This window comes from Hippocampus zosterae, chromosome 18, assembly GCF_025434085.1.
Source record: "Hippocampus zosterae strain Florida chromosome 18, ASM2543408v3, whole genome shotgun sequence".
NCBI lineage: Eukaryota > Metazoa > Chordata > Actinopteri > Syngnathiformes > Syngnathidae > Hippocampus > Hippocampus zosterae.
Genome location: NC_067468.1, coordinates 14,946,132 through 14,962,166, shown reverse-complemented (window position 1 = coordinate 14,962,166; position 16,035 = coordinate 14,946,132). Strand labels below are relative to the sequence as shown.

The 16,035-nt window shown below is 42.9% G+C and overlaps 2 protein-coding genes across 2 annotated transcripts; both read right to left on the bottom strand.

Annotated features, from left to right (window-relative positions):
• fech (ferrochelatase) lies at positions 1-7,848 on the bottom strand. The gene is made up of 11 exons (XM_052051031.1): positions 7,620-7,848; positions 6,484-6,574; positions 5,836-5,955; positions 5,412-5,560; positions 4,711-4,845; positions 4,268-4,374; positions 3,972-4,070; positions 3,689-3,796; positions 2,922-3,086; positions 2,148-2,207; positions 1-767 (listed from the first exon to the last, which is right to left on the bottom strand). Exons 1-11 carry the CDS (start codon positions 7,657-7,659, stop codon positions 630-632), a joined length of 1,212 nt encoding a protein of 403 aa, XP_051906991.1. The 5' UTR covers positions 7,660-7,848; the 3' UTR covers positions 1-629.
• A 1,343-nt stretch (positions 7,849-9,191) lies between these two features.
• nars1 (asparaginyl-tRNA synthetase 1) lies at positions 9,192-15,452 on the bottom strand. Its single transcript, XM_052051024.1, has 15 exons — positions 15,264-15,452; positions 14,117-14,199; positions 13,895-13,960; positions 13,686-13,778; positions 13,481-13,570; positions 13,239-13,317; positions 13,073-13,143; positions 12,788-12,874; positions 12,394-12,615; positions 11,869-12,068; positions 11,501-11,636; positions 11,286-11,399; positions 10,845-10,976; positions 10,377-10,508; positions 9,192-10,274 (listed from the first exon to the last, which is right to left on the bottom strand). The coding sequence occupies exons 1-15, from the start codon at positions 15,304-15,306 to the stop codon at positions 10,143-10,145; spliced, it is 1,680 nt and encodes a 559-aa protein (XP_051906984.1). The 5' UTR covers positions 15,307-15,452; the 3' UTR covers positions 9,192-10,142.
• Between the last annotated feature and the right edge of the window lie 583 nt (positions 15,453-16,035).

Sequence of the window (16,035 nt, the reverse complement as noted above, 5' to 3'; positions counted from 1 at the left end):
TTTTGACTGCGGTCAGTCAGCAGAAAAACAAAAAGGTACGCGGTTGTTGTGCAGAGATGATGGAATGCGAGAAAGACAACAACAAAATAAGTAACTTGAAAACGAGTACAATTGTTTCTGTCATTTTGAGGGCATGAAGCCGTTTCTGCGGAGCATCACTTGTGCTGACAGGTGCTTGTCCCAAAAAAAAAAATGTCAATATCATGATAAAATCGATTGACTTCCGCTCACTTGAACGCACCACACAAATGTCACTTTATGAATGACATTCCTGAAATAAATCGACATTCTAATTTTCCAGACGAGCACCTGTTCATGCAGACCTTGATCAGTTCACAAAGCGGGAGGGAATATTCTAACACTCGGCTGACTTTGTTCATTTGAATGGGTGTCGCGCTTCCCCGCTGAATTCCAAATCAGCGAAAAGAGCGGCATGTCGTTGGTTTGGAGTAGAAACAAAAGATGAGATGGAAAAAGTTACGAGATGCCGACAAAGCTTCGTTCAACCTTTTCCTCTGATTTTTTTTTTTTTTTCCTATAGAAGTTTAACGTCACTCAGTGTTTTTCCCGCCACACTGGACAGTGCATGATGTCATCGGATGCCCCGATTGCACCTTCACCAACATGTTCTATGAGAGTTTCTGGTTGGCGAAAAAGGCCTTGGTCTCTCCGCAGACGGGATTGGTGCACAGCGGGCAGCGTAGAGTCAGCTGGCGGGAACACGGCTGATTGGACTTCAGGTGGGACTGGACCAGTTCCGCCAGAGCCTGAACAAGACCAAAGACATGCAAACATTTTTCCCTTTAGTTAGTTAGTTTTTTTTTTTTTTAATGGATGGACATTTGCTAAAACATGCTTTGCTCGAACACAAAATAAAGACGAGAGTGAGTGGCTGTGGGTCAAAATCAAATGGCGGACATTTTGAAAGTACACAGTGAAGCCCTTGACACTCTGGAGGAGGTGGGCAACAGACGGATGCTAACTAAGCTAAAAGCTATGATGGCCAGTCCCTCCCACCCCCTCCAGCCCGCCCTGACACCACTTGGTAGCTCCTTCAGCCAGAGACTGTTACACCCGCGCTGCAAGAAGGAGAGATACCGACGCTCGTTCCTACCGACTGCTGTCAGGCTGATGAATAAAAAATAACAATCATAATAATAATAATAATTAAATGATGTGAAGTAAAATTGTAAATAGTACTGCGATTTATCCATTGTGTTCATATTGTATTTAATTGAAAGATGTTTGTTGTTTTTTTTTTTCTCTTTCTCCTTTCTTCTTTCTACATACATTCTTGCTGCTGGAGGCTGTAAATTTCCCCAGTGTGGGACGAATAAAGGATATCTTATCTTATCTTATCTGTTTCCATCGCGGTTCATCTTTCATGCCCTCGGTGTACAGGCAATTTCAAATCTACACACACACACACACTCGCACGCACGTGCACACGGCCCTACCAAGGGGTCTCTGAGCAATGGCAGGTTTGACCAGCCAGACAGTTCAGTTGTACTGTAGTCAGCTTTTAAGCTTCCCATTGATCCGCTACTTGCTTGAATAAACCTCTCTCTCTCACACACACACACACACACACACACACACACACACACACACACACACACACACACACACACTAAATACAACACTCAAAGAACTATTAGAGTTGTAGTAGTTATCTGTTGGTCTGCCGTGTTCTCCTATGCGTCTGTCCTGCACCCCCCCCCCCCCCTGCTTCCCTCCCCTTCATTAAATCACACAGTGTCTCCTCTCAATGTATTATGTACACAGTTGCTGGCAGTCATACATGAACACGACCAAGCCATTAGCAATTTGAGATTATGGAAAGAAGAAGTGGTACAATTATCTTGTCTGCCTCACACAAAGCGCATTGAAGCAAATCTATTCATCTGCTGCGCATAAGTGCCCATAGACGACTCGGGTCGTCTGCGACGGTACAACAACCGACCCTTGACTCATTCGCCAAAGATTTTAGGTCCCAGGAAAACAAATAAATACTTGAAATGCACATCATTACCGCAAACTGGAAAGGTTCCCTTTTCAGCATTTTGACAAATCTATCAATCTTCCCAATCCTTGTGCGTCACAGTCTAATCACTGGATCGCTGACGTGCGTGTGGATGTCTGCGTACCTTCATAAAGAGAGGATTCCCATTCAGCGACTCGGCTCTTCTGAGGTTCTCCACACCGCACTGACACGAGGAGGGGAGAAACGACATTCAAATTACAATCAATCAAAAACAGTCTCATGGGAAGGCCTCAAAGGTTCCCGAATGTGCTCACACTTCAGCAAATAGCCCGGTTCAAAAAAGGTGGTTCATTTTTCTCCAGTTGAGAAGTATGAAAAGTATCGTTAAACCGATACGTGTATAGTGGGTATAAAGTATGTTTTCATTTCTGCAGTCCTTTTTTTTATTTATTCCCCTTCTTAACGGTCGCGGTTGACGACTGAAGGAAAGCAGGAGTGCAGCAGACGTGCATCCAATGTGCAAAATGCGTCGATGTCTGCGTGCGTGTCTTTGTGGCACCAGTCACATTGATCTGCGGTCACCTTGCCGGTGCCTTGCGACAGACATGCCGCTCGGCTGCTGGACATAGACACAACCTAACACACATCCTGAACTATTTATCTGGAGACCAGAGCTCCACTGATGTCACTTGATCCTGTAGACATCAGAGGGGGGGTCTACCAAAAATAAGGGACAACTCATTTAGGTGCCCTATGGCAATGGGGCACAATTCTCTTTATGGTAGACTATGGCAAATGAAAATTTGGAGTCAGGAGACAAAAAAAAACCAAAAAAAACGTGAGGTATATTTTCTTATACGTTCTTCATTATTCAATGATGTGCATCTGCTGATAGTATGACGCGCCAGACCGGATTGAAACTTGTGCAAGTTCTCACCTCCTCGCCCAGCACCTGTCCGTACTCAATGTCCAGCTCGTGCAAAGTCTCTATGTGGTCGGAGGTGAACGCGATCGGCACCAGCAGGAGGTTCTTTTTCCCCCTTTCGCAAAGCCCTTTAATGACCTCGTCCGTCTGGGGGCCGAGCCATGCCATGGGCCCCACCTGAGGGATGGAGCACAGAACAGGATGCGGTCAGAGAAGGGAGTTTGAGGGGCTGCGGGGGGGAATGGGGCTCTCTTGATGAGATAGGAAGTGGCGCCATCTAGAGGTGACAGAATTCAAATCACAAACTTGAGGTGGACTGAAAACTCAATTTGCAATGTGCGGATGAAAATGTGTTATTTTCAACAGACGTTTGTGACTGTAAAAAAAAAAATAGCACCAAAATATATGTTTAAAAAAAATAAAACATTCTTAAGGATTAAAACAATCTTCTTGTTCTAACCTAAAAAAAATAAATAATAATAATAATAATAAAAATATAAATAAATATAAATATATAAATATAAATAAATAAAAAAATAAAAATAATAAAATATTTGTTTTGTCCTCAAATGCTGTGCTTGGTTGTAAAACAGGGTTGAATTTATTTGTTCGAGTCAGAACTTCACCTCATGCACCACAGTGAGTACCACAAGTGGGCGCTAGCGTGCCACTGTACCCTAATTGCACGTCCCTCGGATCTCTACTAAGCTATAAATTGAGCACCGGATCAATCCCGCGGATCAACAGTTTTAATTCTGAAGTGTACGGGGGGGCTTTACCCTGGACTGCCACACCAGTCTGTAAGGGTTACAGTGTCCGAGTCTCTCCATAACTCTCTGGACTGTCGCGCCCACTTCTTGGGGGTATGGGTCACCTCTGTTTACAACCTGCACACATTACACAACGGGAGGACGGTCGGTCATGACGAGTCGCGCGGTTGGAGAGTAAACATGAATTGTTGATTTAACGTGGTTGTTCCATCGAGTCAAAACGGATTGGATATAAAAATAGCATTCGTGATCAAGTGCCGCAGGGGACGGGCAAATATCACGTTGCACTCACCGCCATAGGAAGTGAATGAGCCGAGAATAGAATCACAACATCGTCTCTCTTTGCTTCCGGAAACTTCAGCAGCTCATTGCTGATGTGTTCTGCAAAACACTGCACGGGCACACGCAGGAAAAGTGTTAGGTTCATGAATAAAATGACATCTTGACATCACATTGCATCATGAGGCTGGAAACCGGTTTTGATGCATTGGTTACTATGACAACTCTGTGCCGAAAATGTTTATTCGCCTTGTTCTTTCCGCCCCATTAGCGTCTTTGCGTGTGTGTGCGTGTGTGTGCGTGTCTAACCTCCACCAGCAGGGGGTGTGTGGGCCAACGGTCAATGACACTCCAGCACATTTTTGGCCTGTCACCTTTGCTTCGATAGTAACGGTAAATGGCGTTCAAGCTGCTACCTGTTGACACAACAACAACAACAATGAATCACATGACAAGGAACATTGGATTTCCTCAGATTAATTATCTTGTGACTCGTTGAGGTTAGAAACCTGTTAGGCCAAGCTATTGATACAGCAATTGGCCGATTTGGTAGTAACAAAAACCAAAACAATACAGTAATGTGGAGATGTCCATGAAAATGTCCACGCAAACAGCAATACATCCGAGCTAGCTGTCGAGGGCGTACATGGGCGGACATTTTTGGCTAATGTTAGCATTGTAGGAGAAACCCCTGCATATTATGTCACAATTGTAAATCTGATTTATGACTAAATGATGTTTGTCTCGGTGACCTGTGGTGGAGCAGCTATACTGAGGATATTGTGTGAAGGCCACAGCTCGGTCCACTCCGTCTTTCTCCATCTCCTCAATGGCCTCCTCAGTCAGTGGATGGACATAGCGGAAGCCGATGTAGAACTTATGAGGTGCTGATGGGATAGAAAAAGAGAGTAGATTGTTTAAAGGGAGGGCGGGAGGGGTGAAGGGGAGGCGTTGTCAACAATATCAGCTTTGCATGTGGTTGTCAGCCGTCACTTGATTTCTAACTGCTGCTTCGTTTGCGTTGTTATCTGCGAGGTGTGAAGCAGGCGTGTGAGCAGCCACTCCCTCCAATGTGCTGCTATCTTCGTTTTGCACCCAAGGAGTGCCGCGGAAACAAACACGTCTGAAATCGACTGTTGGAGTGGACAGAATTTAATTTTCACTTTCGTTCAATCCACTCGGGATGAGAATAATCAAACTGATATTAAGCAGACGGTTAGCTTGTGTGGATCACAGACAAAGGTTTTGGGGTCTAGAATTTAGCATGGGACTTTCTTTGTGGGGGTTTAAATGTCGTTTGCGTTTATTTTTATATATGTATAATCACAAACATTTGGATGGCCTCGAGGTGCCAGATGCAGTGGGAATCTTTTGTGACCATTGTCGGTCTCTGACAGGCTGCATGACAACAACAAGCCGCTTAGCGATGTGCCGCGTGGACGCTCGCTCTCACCAGTCTCGGGGCTCATTTCATCCAACAGCTTCACCATGCCCTCTCCCTGCATGGCGGTCCAATGTTTGATGGGCGAGCCTCCTCCAATCTTACTATACTGCTCCTGGATCTTTGGCGTACGGCGCTTGGCAATGAACGGGCCAAGTTTACTGCGGGGCGAGGGAATGTAATCGTGTACATGATCAATAGTTGAACAAATTGGCCAGTTACGTGAACACAAAGTTCCTTTCTACATCTTCAAGGTTGCATACTACTGTCCTGAAATAAACTTATTATGAGAGTGTGAAGCTGCGGAGGTTTCTGAGCAACAATAATCATACTCCTGTTCATCCTTGAGTACGAATGAGAAATGCGGAATGCACGACAACTTTGGTTCAAATGTATTGCCCTTAAAAAATGTACTTGATGATTTTCTCATTCGTACTTCTGCACTGGGAGTTTCATCAAGTCTGTGTCCATGAACAGCCTGAGCAGGAAGTCGTGTACATCTTCTAGTTTCTCGGGTCCTCCCATGTTCAGCATCAAGATGCCCGTCTTAGGTTTCCTGCAAAACAGGTTCAAAAGCAGTCGTTACATTCAATACACTGAGCTTGATTGCTCTGCCAAGAAATGAGTCTAACTTAATGATAATAAATCTTTACATAGTATATACACTCACAACCTGAGGTATGACGACACCATTTAAAAATATGACTCAGTCTACAGTAACTTAGCAAATATTTAAATCACCACCCAATGTGATGCTCCTACCGATGCTTAAATTCACAACGAATATGTACAAACGCTACAAATGAGGCCATCTTATGCTAAGCTTCGTAGATCCCTCAGGGGTATATACAATAAAATAGGTTCCTTACTGACCCAGGACATTAATTCCAACAGACAGTGACACGGCAGTTATTTTTAGCACCACAATTACATAAGTGTGTCTAAAATTAACAGCAAAAACTTTTCAAGTCATTGTCAATGAAAGCACGTAAAAGGTGTGCAAAAATAATGAATTCTCAATTTAAGCATTCATGTTTATTATTTCAAAATGAACAGTGGCTAAGCACAAGTGTGTGCGTTTCACCTATTGTCCTGGGTTTCTGGGGTCGCATTGTGGGCCAAAGCTGCAACAGTGGCACGAGTCCTCAGGCTGAGACTGACACTGCTCCTGGCAACTGGAGCAGATCAAAATAAAATCAGTCTGACATGTTAGTGGGGTAAGTGAAGAACCCGGACATACATGTTGACTTACAACACTTTACAATTTGGTCGCTGACGTATCGAAGGGCACACGTACACAATGAATCATTCACATTGATACCTATGGACAATTTAGTCTTCAATTAGACAAGCACATGTCTGGGAAAGGTGGCAGGTAACCACAAATGCCCAGAGAAAATGTTTGTTTTGGCATCACATCCAACGCACTGAGTGAAACAAAAAAATGTAAAGATAAAGTAATGCGAAGATAGAAAAAAGAAGATAGAAGCCATTTTGTACCAATTCTTTCAAGAAGCATTCATTTTCATGCTGCAATATCCCAAGACGCCGCTAGGATGCCGAGTGAGATTACGCAAGTTTAAAATGTTGAAATTGTGTAACTCTAATTAAATGCTCCACTGGAAAAAAACGATGTAATATTTTTAATAAAGACATATATCGCTCAGGCGCAGAAATTTGAATCAATGCATACATTTGATTACACAAATGTAACACTGCTCACGTTGCGCTGTCATAAAGACGTCGAATTTAAGGTTAACCAGTAACGGAAATAAAATTTAGTTTACAAAATAAACTAAGGCCATTAGGGGCTACGCTTTTAATTTTGAAATAGCGACGAAAGAATATCATAAATAGACAAGAAATCAGATCCAGGTAAGTCATATAGAATAATTTTTAATTGTTTAAAAATGCGGATTTACAGGAAATCTAATAACAACTACGACGATATATATTTATTGTGAAAGGTCCCCGGCGGAAACTGAGCCCTTTTAACCATTTAACTTATCATTTATGAAACGAATGCCAATGTCAACGATGTACTGTATTGGTATAATTTACCACATGCAGGACTAGACAGTCCATTCCCTTATAACTGTACCCAGACCACACCGAAGATGCAACAGTAGTTTACTACTTTGGAATTGTGCAAATAAATCGCAACTCGCGTGTCTAAACATAGCTTCGTCCGAGCTAATTTAGCTCTATAGTACTACTCACATTGGATCAAGCGACCGGCGTTGCCGAGGACTGTCATCATGATAGTTTCCAATTTATGTCGCCCCCCCCCAAAAAAATCAAACTGATAAATAAGTCTTGCACTTTTGCTCTCTCCAGCTGTGGTCACGAGTGTTTCCCCGTCCCGCGTATTTCGTTGTACGATACGTCAACGAGATTCCTTCAGCTATCGCCTCCAGCTGGCTGCATCAAGTTTAAATTCGGCAGCAAGGTCATTACTTCCGGGTATTATTTTAGAACAGCTTCAAAACAAGGGTATTTTTGTTCACGAAAACCAACAAATAGCCGAAACAAAAATTGAAAAACAACTTTGTTAACGAAATAAAATCAAAACGGAAACGCTTGTAAAAATTAATACTAAAACTACATTTTACGTTTACAACACTAACCAAAACGAACTATATTTACAGTGAATATGACATTCCTTTTCGTCTTTGGTGATTAATTTAATACATGGTGCTATAGGATAGATTTTAAATGTGATTGTCAATGTATTTATCTCTGCATTTGCCTGAAGTTGGAACAGTCGGGTGGGAGTTGTAGAGCTGTTTGTGTGTCACACCAAAGCTACGTCTTTTAGCAGCAGACAAAAGGACCGAATTTGGGTGAATACTTTTACACCCGTGGTCACCGTTTTGTGTTTTAATAAATTTGAAAAGGCATGACTTTATTGTTTTGTGGAAATCGTCTCGGTCAATTTAGTCGTTTCCGCTTGGTCATTTATTCACGCTTGACAACTGATGCAAATCGGTTACGTTTATGTTACGTCACGCTACTCCAGAACCATTCCCCGCCTTCACTACCTTGCCCTTTACAAAATTAAATATTGTATATTTAAGCACCAACATTTTCAATCAAATCCCATGCTTACAGTACGGTAACCATTTCCGTAATGCGTAGAACATAAATAGTAGGACATGATACATTATTTCTAATTAAAAATACATACATACAGCATTTATACAAACAGAAATATAGGCATGTTTCTTTCTTTGGAAGGTAAATTCTACTATTCGTGAGACTCGAGATTCTACTTGTTTGTTTTAGATTGCACTGGTTTTTCTTGATCTGCTTGAAACACAGGGAGTGTTTCCCTTCAAAGCCTTTCTCATTCGCACGGGAAAAGAAAATTCAGCCAAACTCCTCCAAACAAATGCACCTCTTTCAAAAAGTTAGGCACGCAGTCCTGCAGAGTATTTAGCTTTCAGGTTTAAATTTCAGGATAAGCCTAAATTGCACTGCACAGAATGGTCTGGTGATGTCAAAATGTGGGCGGTACGATGAAGAGGACTGCTTAAATATCAATTCCAACAGAATCAGGAAATGTATTGGGCCATTCATGATGAAACACGTGTTGTGAATGTTGCCATTCAGTTGCTAGTTTAGATGACCGCAAATTGTGCAAAAGGCATTGAACCCGTCGGACGTGTGCACTCAAATACATTTGGGAAAAGCGACAATGTTGCTTGTAACAACCATCAGACACTATTTACAGTAATCAGACAAAGAATATTAATAGAGGACGGAAATATTTTTCCTCACATGAACACTAAGTAACGATGACATTGATTCATTTTCTTCCATTTGTCTCTGCAATTCAGAATTGAGTAATTAAGCTGAGCGGTATGAATAAGGGCAAATGGATGTTATGTTTGACGTTTTATCTTACATTATTCCCATTTCTACTAATACACCGAATCCTAGGATAATTACTCAGTCGTTTCTTTGCATCTTTTTATTGAATCGTTGTATGTTCCAATTTTTTCCAATCACAAAAAAAAAAAATTAAAGAAAACCCACAACGGAACAAACATTTGATGCCATGTACATAACCGTAATCACCTGATGCACCAGGTGCAACTCAGGCTTTTGTTCAGTAGTCAAATGTTTGTCAGCGCGCCAGAGCACAAGAATGCCAATGTTGCTATTAGTTATTTAAAATTGTGTCCCATTGTAAATACACATTGGCATAATAAATACCCGTGTGCAAAGTGTATTTTCTTGCTTAGTCCTCTCTTTATGGAGGGCCACACCTCCTCCAACAATGTTTTGAATAGTTGTTCAGTAAATAATTAGAAGACACCACATGATGACATCTTTTGCTCCGAGGACATTTGGATAGGAGAGGAAAATGGGAGAAGCAACAGCTAAAAAAAACCCCAAATCTACTCTACTTTGCTAAGCATCACTCACAGCCTAAATGGTGCTAGAAAAACTACATTGAAGGCAGGAAACAATCAAGCACGTTCAGCATTTCCCAATGACAGCAAATGTGTTAGTTTTAGTGAGCCTCTGTAAGCTGAAGTGACCGCACGTATGCCAAGCAGCACATGGAGAACAACGTAGTGTGATTGGGGCTCAATTTGAGAAATGCGAGATATGAAGCAGACAACGGAGAAAAAACATGGAATAAATTTCTCGTTTTTTTGTGTATTTGATCTGATATTTAGGTTAATATTACGGATCCACAGGTGAGGCCAAGAGCGGAGCGTGTCATGCGTGCGTTTAGGGCCGGCAACGCTGGATGAATCTTGGGTAAAGGCAGACGTCTCTGATGTGGTGCCTGTTCAGCACCCAGGTCAGGAAACGCTCGAGACCAAGGCCGTAACCGCCGTGAGGACACGTGCCATACTTCCTCTGAATGGTACGTGACAGAAATTCAGATGGTGCTTCAGTCGTAAAAACGCTTCTTGAAGCAGAGCGGCAAAAAAAAAAGGCACCCGGAAAGTGGTCGGTTACCTGATCAGTATACCAGTAGTACGGGGTTGGGTCCATGCCCTCTCTTTTGTAGCCCTCAAACAGCTCCTCGGAGTCCCAGATACGCATGGAGCCTCCGACAATCTCACCCACATTTGGCATCAAAACATCAACCTGCGACAAAGAGGACGTGTTCAGGGCACGCCCTTTTTCACCGTTGAGAATTTCAACACCACCATGTTTGTTTTGAAGGGGATGCTCATTTTTCACACCCACACTTGGATTGGATTGGATACAACTTTAATGTCAAATGATGAAATTTCTTCCCTCTCACTTTTTTATGGATATAATTTTTTTTAATATAGGGTTTTACAGTACATAGGTAAGTCTGAATTTAGAGTTGAGCATCTCCAATGTACTGCAAGTGGCTCGGGTGGCACAATTTAGCTGTCATGAGTGCAGCGCTCAGTTTTGAATTGAGACCAGCACGATCTATCGCGGGTGGCCTACCGACTCTGTGAGCCGCCTGTCGTCAGCGCAGCGCTGCATGTAGAAGGATTTGATCTCGGCTGGGAAACGACAAAGCAGAATTGGTTCGTTGATGGCATCTGTCATCAGCCTCTCGGGAGCCTCTGGGATGTCCTGACACACAAAAACAGGAAAGACAAATGAGAGGAAGGTGATGACATAACATGTTTCATAACAAAAGGGATGTACGGGCCATGGTTGGGAATTAGTATTTTGAAAGTAGGGTTTCATCATGTAAAGTACTGCTGCACTAACGATCTCAGCTTGCCATTCGCAAAATCATCCATTATTTGCTTCTATTCCCCCATTTAAGTGCTCAGTCAAAATCACCTTGCGCGCTCATCATATGACAATGTGAAATACAGTCATCACGAAAGATTTTGGATGCTGAGAGAGCAAAGCGTTTGTCTGAGTCATGCTCACCTCTCCAAACTCATAATAGGTGCCGTCATCCTTCTTGACGTCATGTTCTTTAAGCCACTTGATGGCATCGGAGTAGTTCATCCTCTTGAAAGGCCTTTTAGGGGGTTTGAAGTCCTGGAGAACATCATCGGAAAATAAAATAGCAACTTTAGAATGCAATTTCTCCACCAAAAAGAAGTCAAAATACAAAGGGTAGACGTGATCTGGCTTGGTACCGGGTTGATGTCGTAGAGCAGTTGCGCAGCAGGGGATTTGAGCACCCGGTCCACAACATCACACACCAAATCCTCCAGTCTGGTCAGCAGGTCTTCAAAAGTGATGAAGGGACACTCTGCTTCAATGTGAGTGTACCTGCGCAGAAAAGGTGACAATCCATCATTTTGATCGATATGCGAGTACAAAAGCAGGGAGGCACTTTAGATGGGTTACAAGGAAGCAACTGAAGAATCGAGCCGACAGCAACTCGTCATGACTAACTTGGCACGTTTTTCTGGGTTTACTGGAAGGATACTCGCTCGAGAATGAGGACTTGAATCAGTGACATTTGATTTGCCGGGCTAGAAAGGAGTTTGGCAGAACTCACTCTGCGAGGTGCCTGCGGGTGCGGGACTGCTCAGCTCGATATGATTGAGCAACGCAGAAGTTGTCGCCCAACGCAGGTATGCACGTTTCCAGGTAAAGCTGGGAGGACTGCGTCAGGTAAGCCTGCTCACCAAAGTAGTTGAAGCTAAAGAGCGTGGAGCCGCCCTCCACCTGAGTCTGCACCAAAGTGGGCGGAAAAACCTGCATGGGGAAACAGGAAGTAGATTGTCCTTATTCAGGGATTTGTTGTGAAGAGTGTCTTTTCCTCCCCCCAAACTGTCAGCCCGACCATCATGAGCGTTAAACAAGCTTAACATCTACAAGAACATGTTTTTTTTTTCTTAAGGCAAACACCGAGTGGCGATTCAGAGGCGTGATTGTGATGGAAGCAACCGGAAGCTCGTGTTGTAGCTGGAAATAAAAAGAAGAGAGACTGATGATTTTTTTTTAACTTTTTAAAAATTGTCTGTCATGTCAAAAATTGTTCCCTGCTCAACTCAGATGACTCCTTGATGGTGTGCTTCACCTCACAGTAGCCACGACTGAAGAAGTGCTCCCTGAAGCACTGCGTGACCATGGATCGGACCCTGAGGACCTTGGAGACAGTCTCTCCTCGGATCATCATGTGTCGGTTGTTAAGCTGGACGTCCACATCCGACTCTTCGTTCAGGATGTTGTCGGCGCCGCCTGCCGGCGCCAAGCCAATCAGCTCCCAGAAGTCGCAGTGGAGCTCGTGGCCTCCTGGTGCCTGGAAGCGTGATGGACCTTTATTTTCATCCGCAATGTGGAAATGCGTGAGTGCTCACAGGCACAGTATTGACACTGGAAATGGTTTTACATGGTGGGGAAAAAAGCACACTAGGTTTCCTTCAAAAACACAATCAAGCCCTTTTTTTCTGTTTGCGTGCAGGCGTGTTCACCTGTTTTCCTTCAGGAACTGGTGTCACAGTCCCATAAAGAGCTACGCTGCTCTCCGTGGACAACAATAAGCCATTATAGCACTGGCACTGGAGACAAGAACAAGAGCAGTCAGTTGGTAGATGTTGATACATTTTTAGAACGTCCCCCCCTGCCCCACCCCCCCAAAAAAATGACAAAGTGAAATGATAGTTGGACATGAGATCAATATGCAATAATGGAATATGTCAGTCACTGGACAATTTAAAAGTTATTAAAAAAAAAGGTCATCATTGTTTGAGTTTTACCAGTTTATCGGACAGCACACATTGCAGGAAACCAGTTCCATCTCTCAGCACGACAAACATCAAATTTTTCCCTATACAGTAGACAAAGCAAGATTCAAGTCAAACGTCTTCACTTTTTCGAGAGCAGTGGATATGAGCCTCCATATGAAATTTCAAGTGTCCTAACCTTGTCTTCTCAGGCGATGAACCCATCCAAACACTTTGACTCTCTGACCTCGCTTTGGTCCCAGGCTGATGATTTTTACCTGAGGGAGGAGGAATACAAATTTGTCCAGAGAAAAGAAAAGCTGAAGGGCAGTTGAAGGCGAACGACGCTGCCAAATGAGTCCTGCTCAGGCATTTTGACCGCTGCTTATATATCAACATTGCACTTATCAAAAAACAACAACAATAAAATCAAAGACAAACCGTCTCCGGCTCAGGCAAACTGGGGTCCTTTTCCATCACGATTTTCTTGGCTTCTTCCAGGTTCTTCTCTCTCCTCTCATTGTCTTCCGCCTGTCCAACAATCATGGACCAAAAACACGATAGTTAAGACTGATGAATAAAACCAAAACTTTGGGGGCAATGGGGGAGTGTATTGCAGCAACCGATGTGAAAGTGAGGCACACACCTCTTTCTTTTCTTTGGACTCATTCTTGGCCTGTTCACGGTTAAAAGCTTTCTTTGCATTCTTCATCTGCGTCTTGGAGATCACTACCCAACGCTGACAGAAACAAATAAGATGCCAAAAACACAGTAATTTACCACAACTAGTTATGTACGATGGGCATCATTCTTAATAATGTCGAAAATCTGTTGGAAAAAAAAAAATCTCGCTACCTCATCCTCTTTCTGTGAGTCTACGTAGATTGTTGGGAATGGTTCTTTGCCAATGAACAGTAGAGCCTGGGAAGGTAAATCAAAAACACAATGATCAGATACAGACATTATTACGGACATTAAAAAAACATGTCTCATTAGCCGTTATTGAAAAAAAAAAACTTAAATCACAGCTTTGAATAATAAAAATGCAGGTTGAAACGCTGCCTACACTGTGCTTACCTGGAGAGGCGTCTTGAAGGGTTTCTGCTGGGACCCATCGCCATCTTGGTCGTTGCCACATTTGTCCGACACGTACACTTCCTCTGAGGTAAAACACAAGCACGGGAGTTTCACACACAAATTCTCTCTCGGAGATGAATGACAAATGTCAGAAAAGGTTTTGAGTCATCAAGTGGGAAATGTTGTCATTGCTGATACCAGAGTTAGAAATAATTAAGGAAGGCTGGAGGGGAAAAAAATTACGTCGACCAACTCTGCTGTGTGTATTACAAAAAATGGTTCATCCATAAATGTATGCCTCAAAACAATTATTTTTTTAAATGATGTTTCTGATGCCCGGAACCAGTGTACATTTTCTAATGCAAAAAGCTTAGGTTTCAACCAACTTGACTCACAGCCCTCTCTGTTTAGATTTTTTTCAGCGTCAACAGTCGTATTTTCTGTGTAAATGTAACCCCCCTGAAAGCCAGACGGTTCTGGTGATTCCTCAGATACTAATTTTCCACCCACACATTTTCACAATGCTTTCGTGATCGACGGTTTCACAACCGTTGCTTCATCCAAATGGCTCAGACTGTACATTCTTTCACAAAGACACTTGATCCACAACTTTTGTTACATCAATTGCCATATCAGTACAGGCGCTTCTACAGTCCACAGACTAAATAATTAAAGTAAAAAATAAATAAATCAAGAGTGGGGTGTCAAAAGAAAGGGTGGTGGGGGCGAGGATGTACTCAGGCTCTCTATTTATCAATATAATAAAACCCTGTATGATTCTTATTTGTTTTTTTAACCAATAATAAAACTTACCTTCACTACTGGTTAATTAATTCGTACTGATTAGTGAACGCAATTCACTGACGTAGTCGAAATCTGTGTCGTAAAATGACAGTTGGGATAGATTTGACATGAGGCAACAATGGTTCAATTTTCAAATTTCGTCCGTTTCATAATCCTACCAGATACAGTACAGCAATTCACCGCAAAATAATCGAAATACAAGTGAATCTTAGAGCCCTGGGAATTACTAGCAAGCTAACTGCTAGCATGTGTGTGACTGATGCAATTGCAACTATACACATGTCATCAGATGCTAGGTGGCTAACATACTTAGCCTGCAGATTTTCATTGGCTTCTTACTTACCAACAGACACTTGGTCCACACCTTTGGTTATATCCGTCGACATGTCAGTCCAGGGGCTGTTGTGCTCCGCTGCCGAAATAGTTTGGTAAAACAAACAAAGTGGCGGCTATTCTTGTCCTGTTGTAGCGGCTCGACGTACAGTCGTACACCCACCGATCTGCCGCTTCCGCGGTGAAAAGGAAGTCTTGCCTCTGTGAGTCGAAAAAGACTGCCGCTCATTGGACAGTTTCGACGTCGATTTAATACCCACAATTTCAATTGGTGGAATTGTCAGTGTCTCGCAAAACGCCTGAAACGTCATACACTGCTGTCAAATTATTAACCTGTGTTCCATTTCCGTGAAAGAGTGTGTATATTATCATGTCTGGAAAACTGAATCATAAGACATATGCAGAGTTCGTGAGGCGGGGTAGTTAAAAAGGGATTAACGTTTCATACTGTGTATTTAGGTAGAACAGATACGTTGAAAAAAAAACTCAGTAAAAAAGTACAAACTATGAATAGCTTTTGAAGCGTGAGTGAGGTGGTCGACTCCACCTCACAGTGCAGAGGTACAGTGTTCCTGCCTTCCAATGGAGAGTTTGCGTGTTCTCCGTGTGCCAAGTACTCTGATTGCCTCCCACATTCCAAAAACATGCATTGCAGGATAATGGAACACTAAATTGCCACTCGATGTGATTGTTAGCGCGAATGGTTGTTCGTTTATGTGTACCCTGCAATTGGCTGTCCCCCACCTACTGCCCGAAGACAGCTGGGATAGGCCCCAGCACGC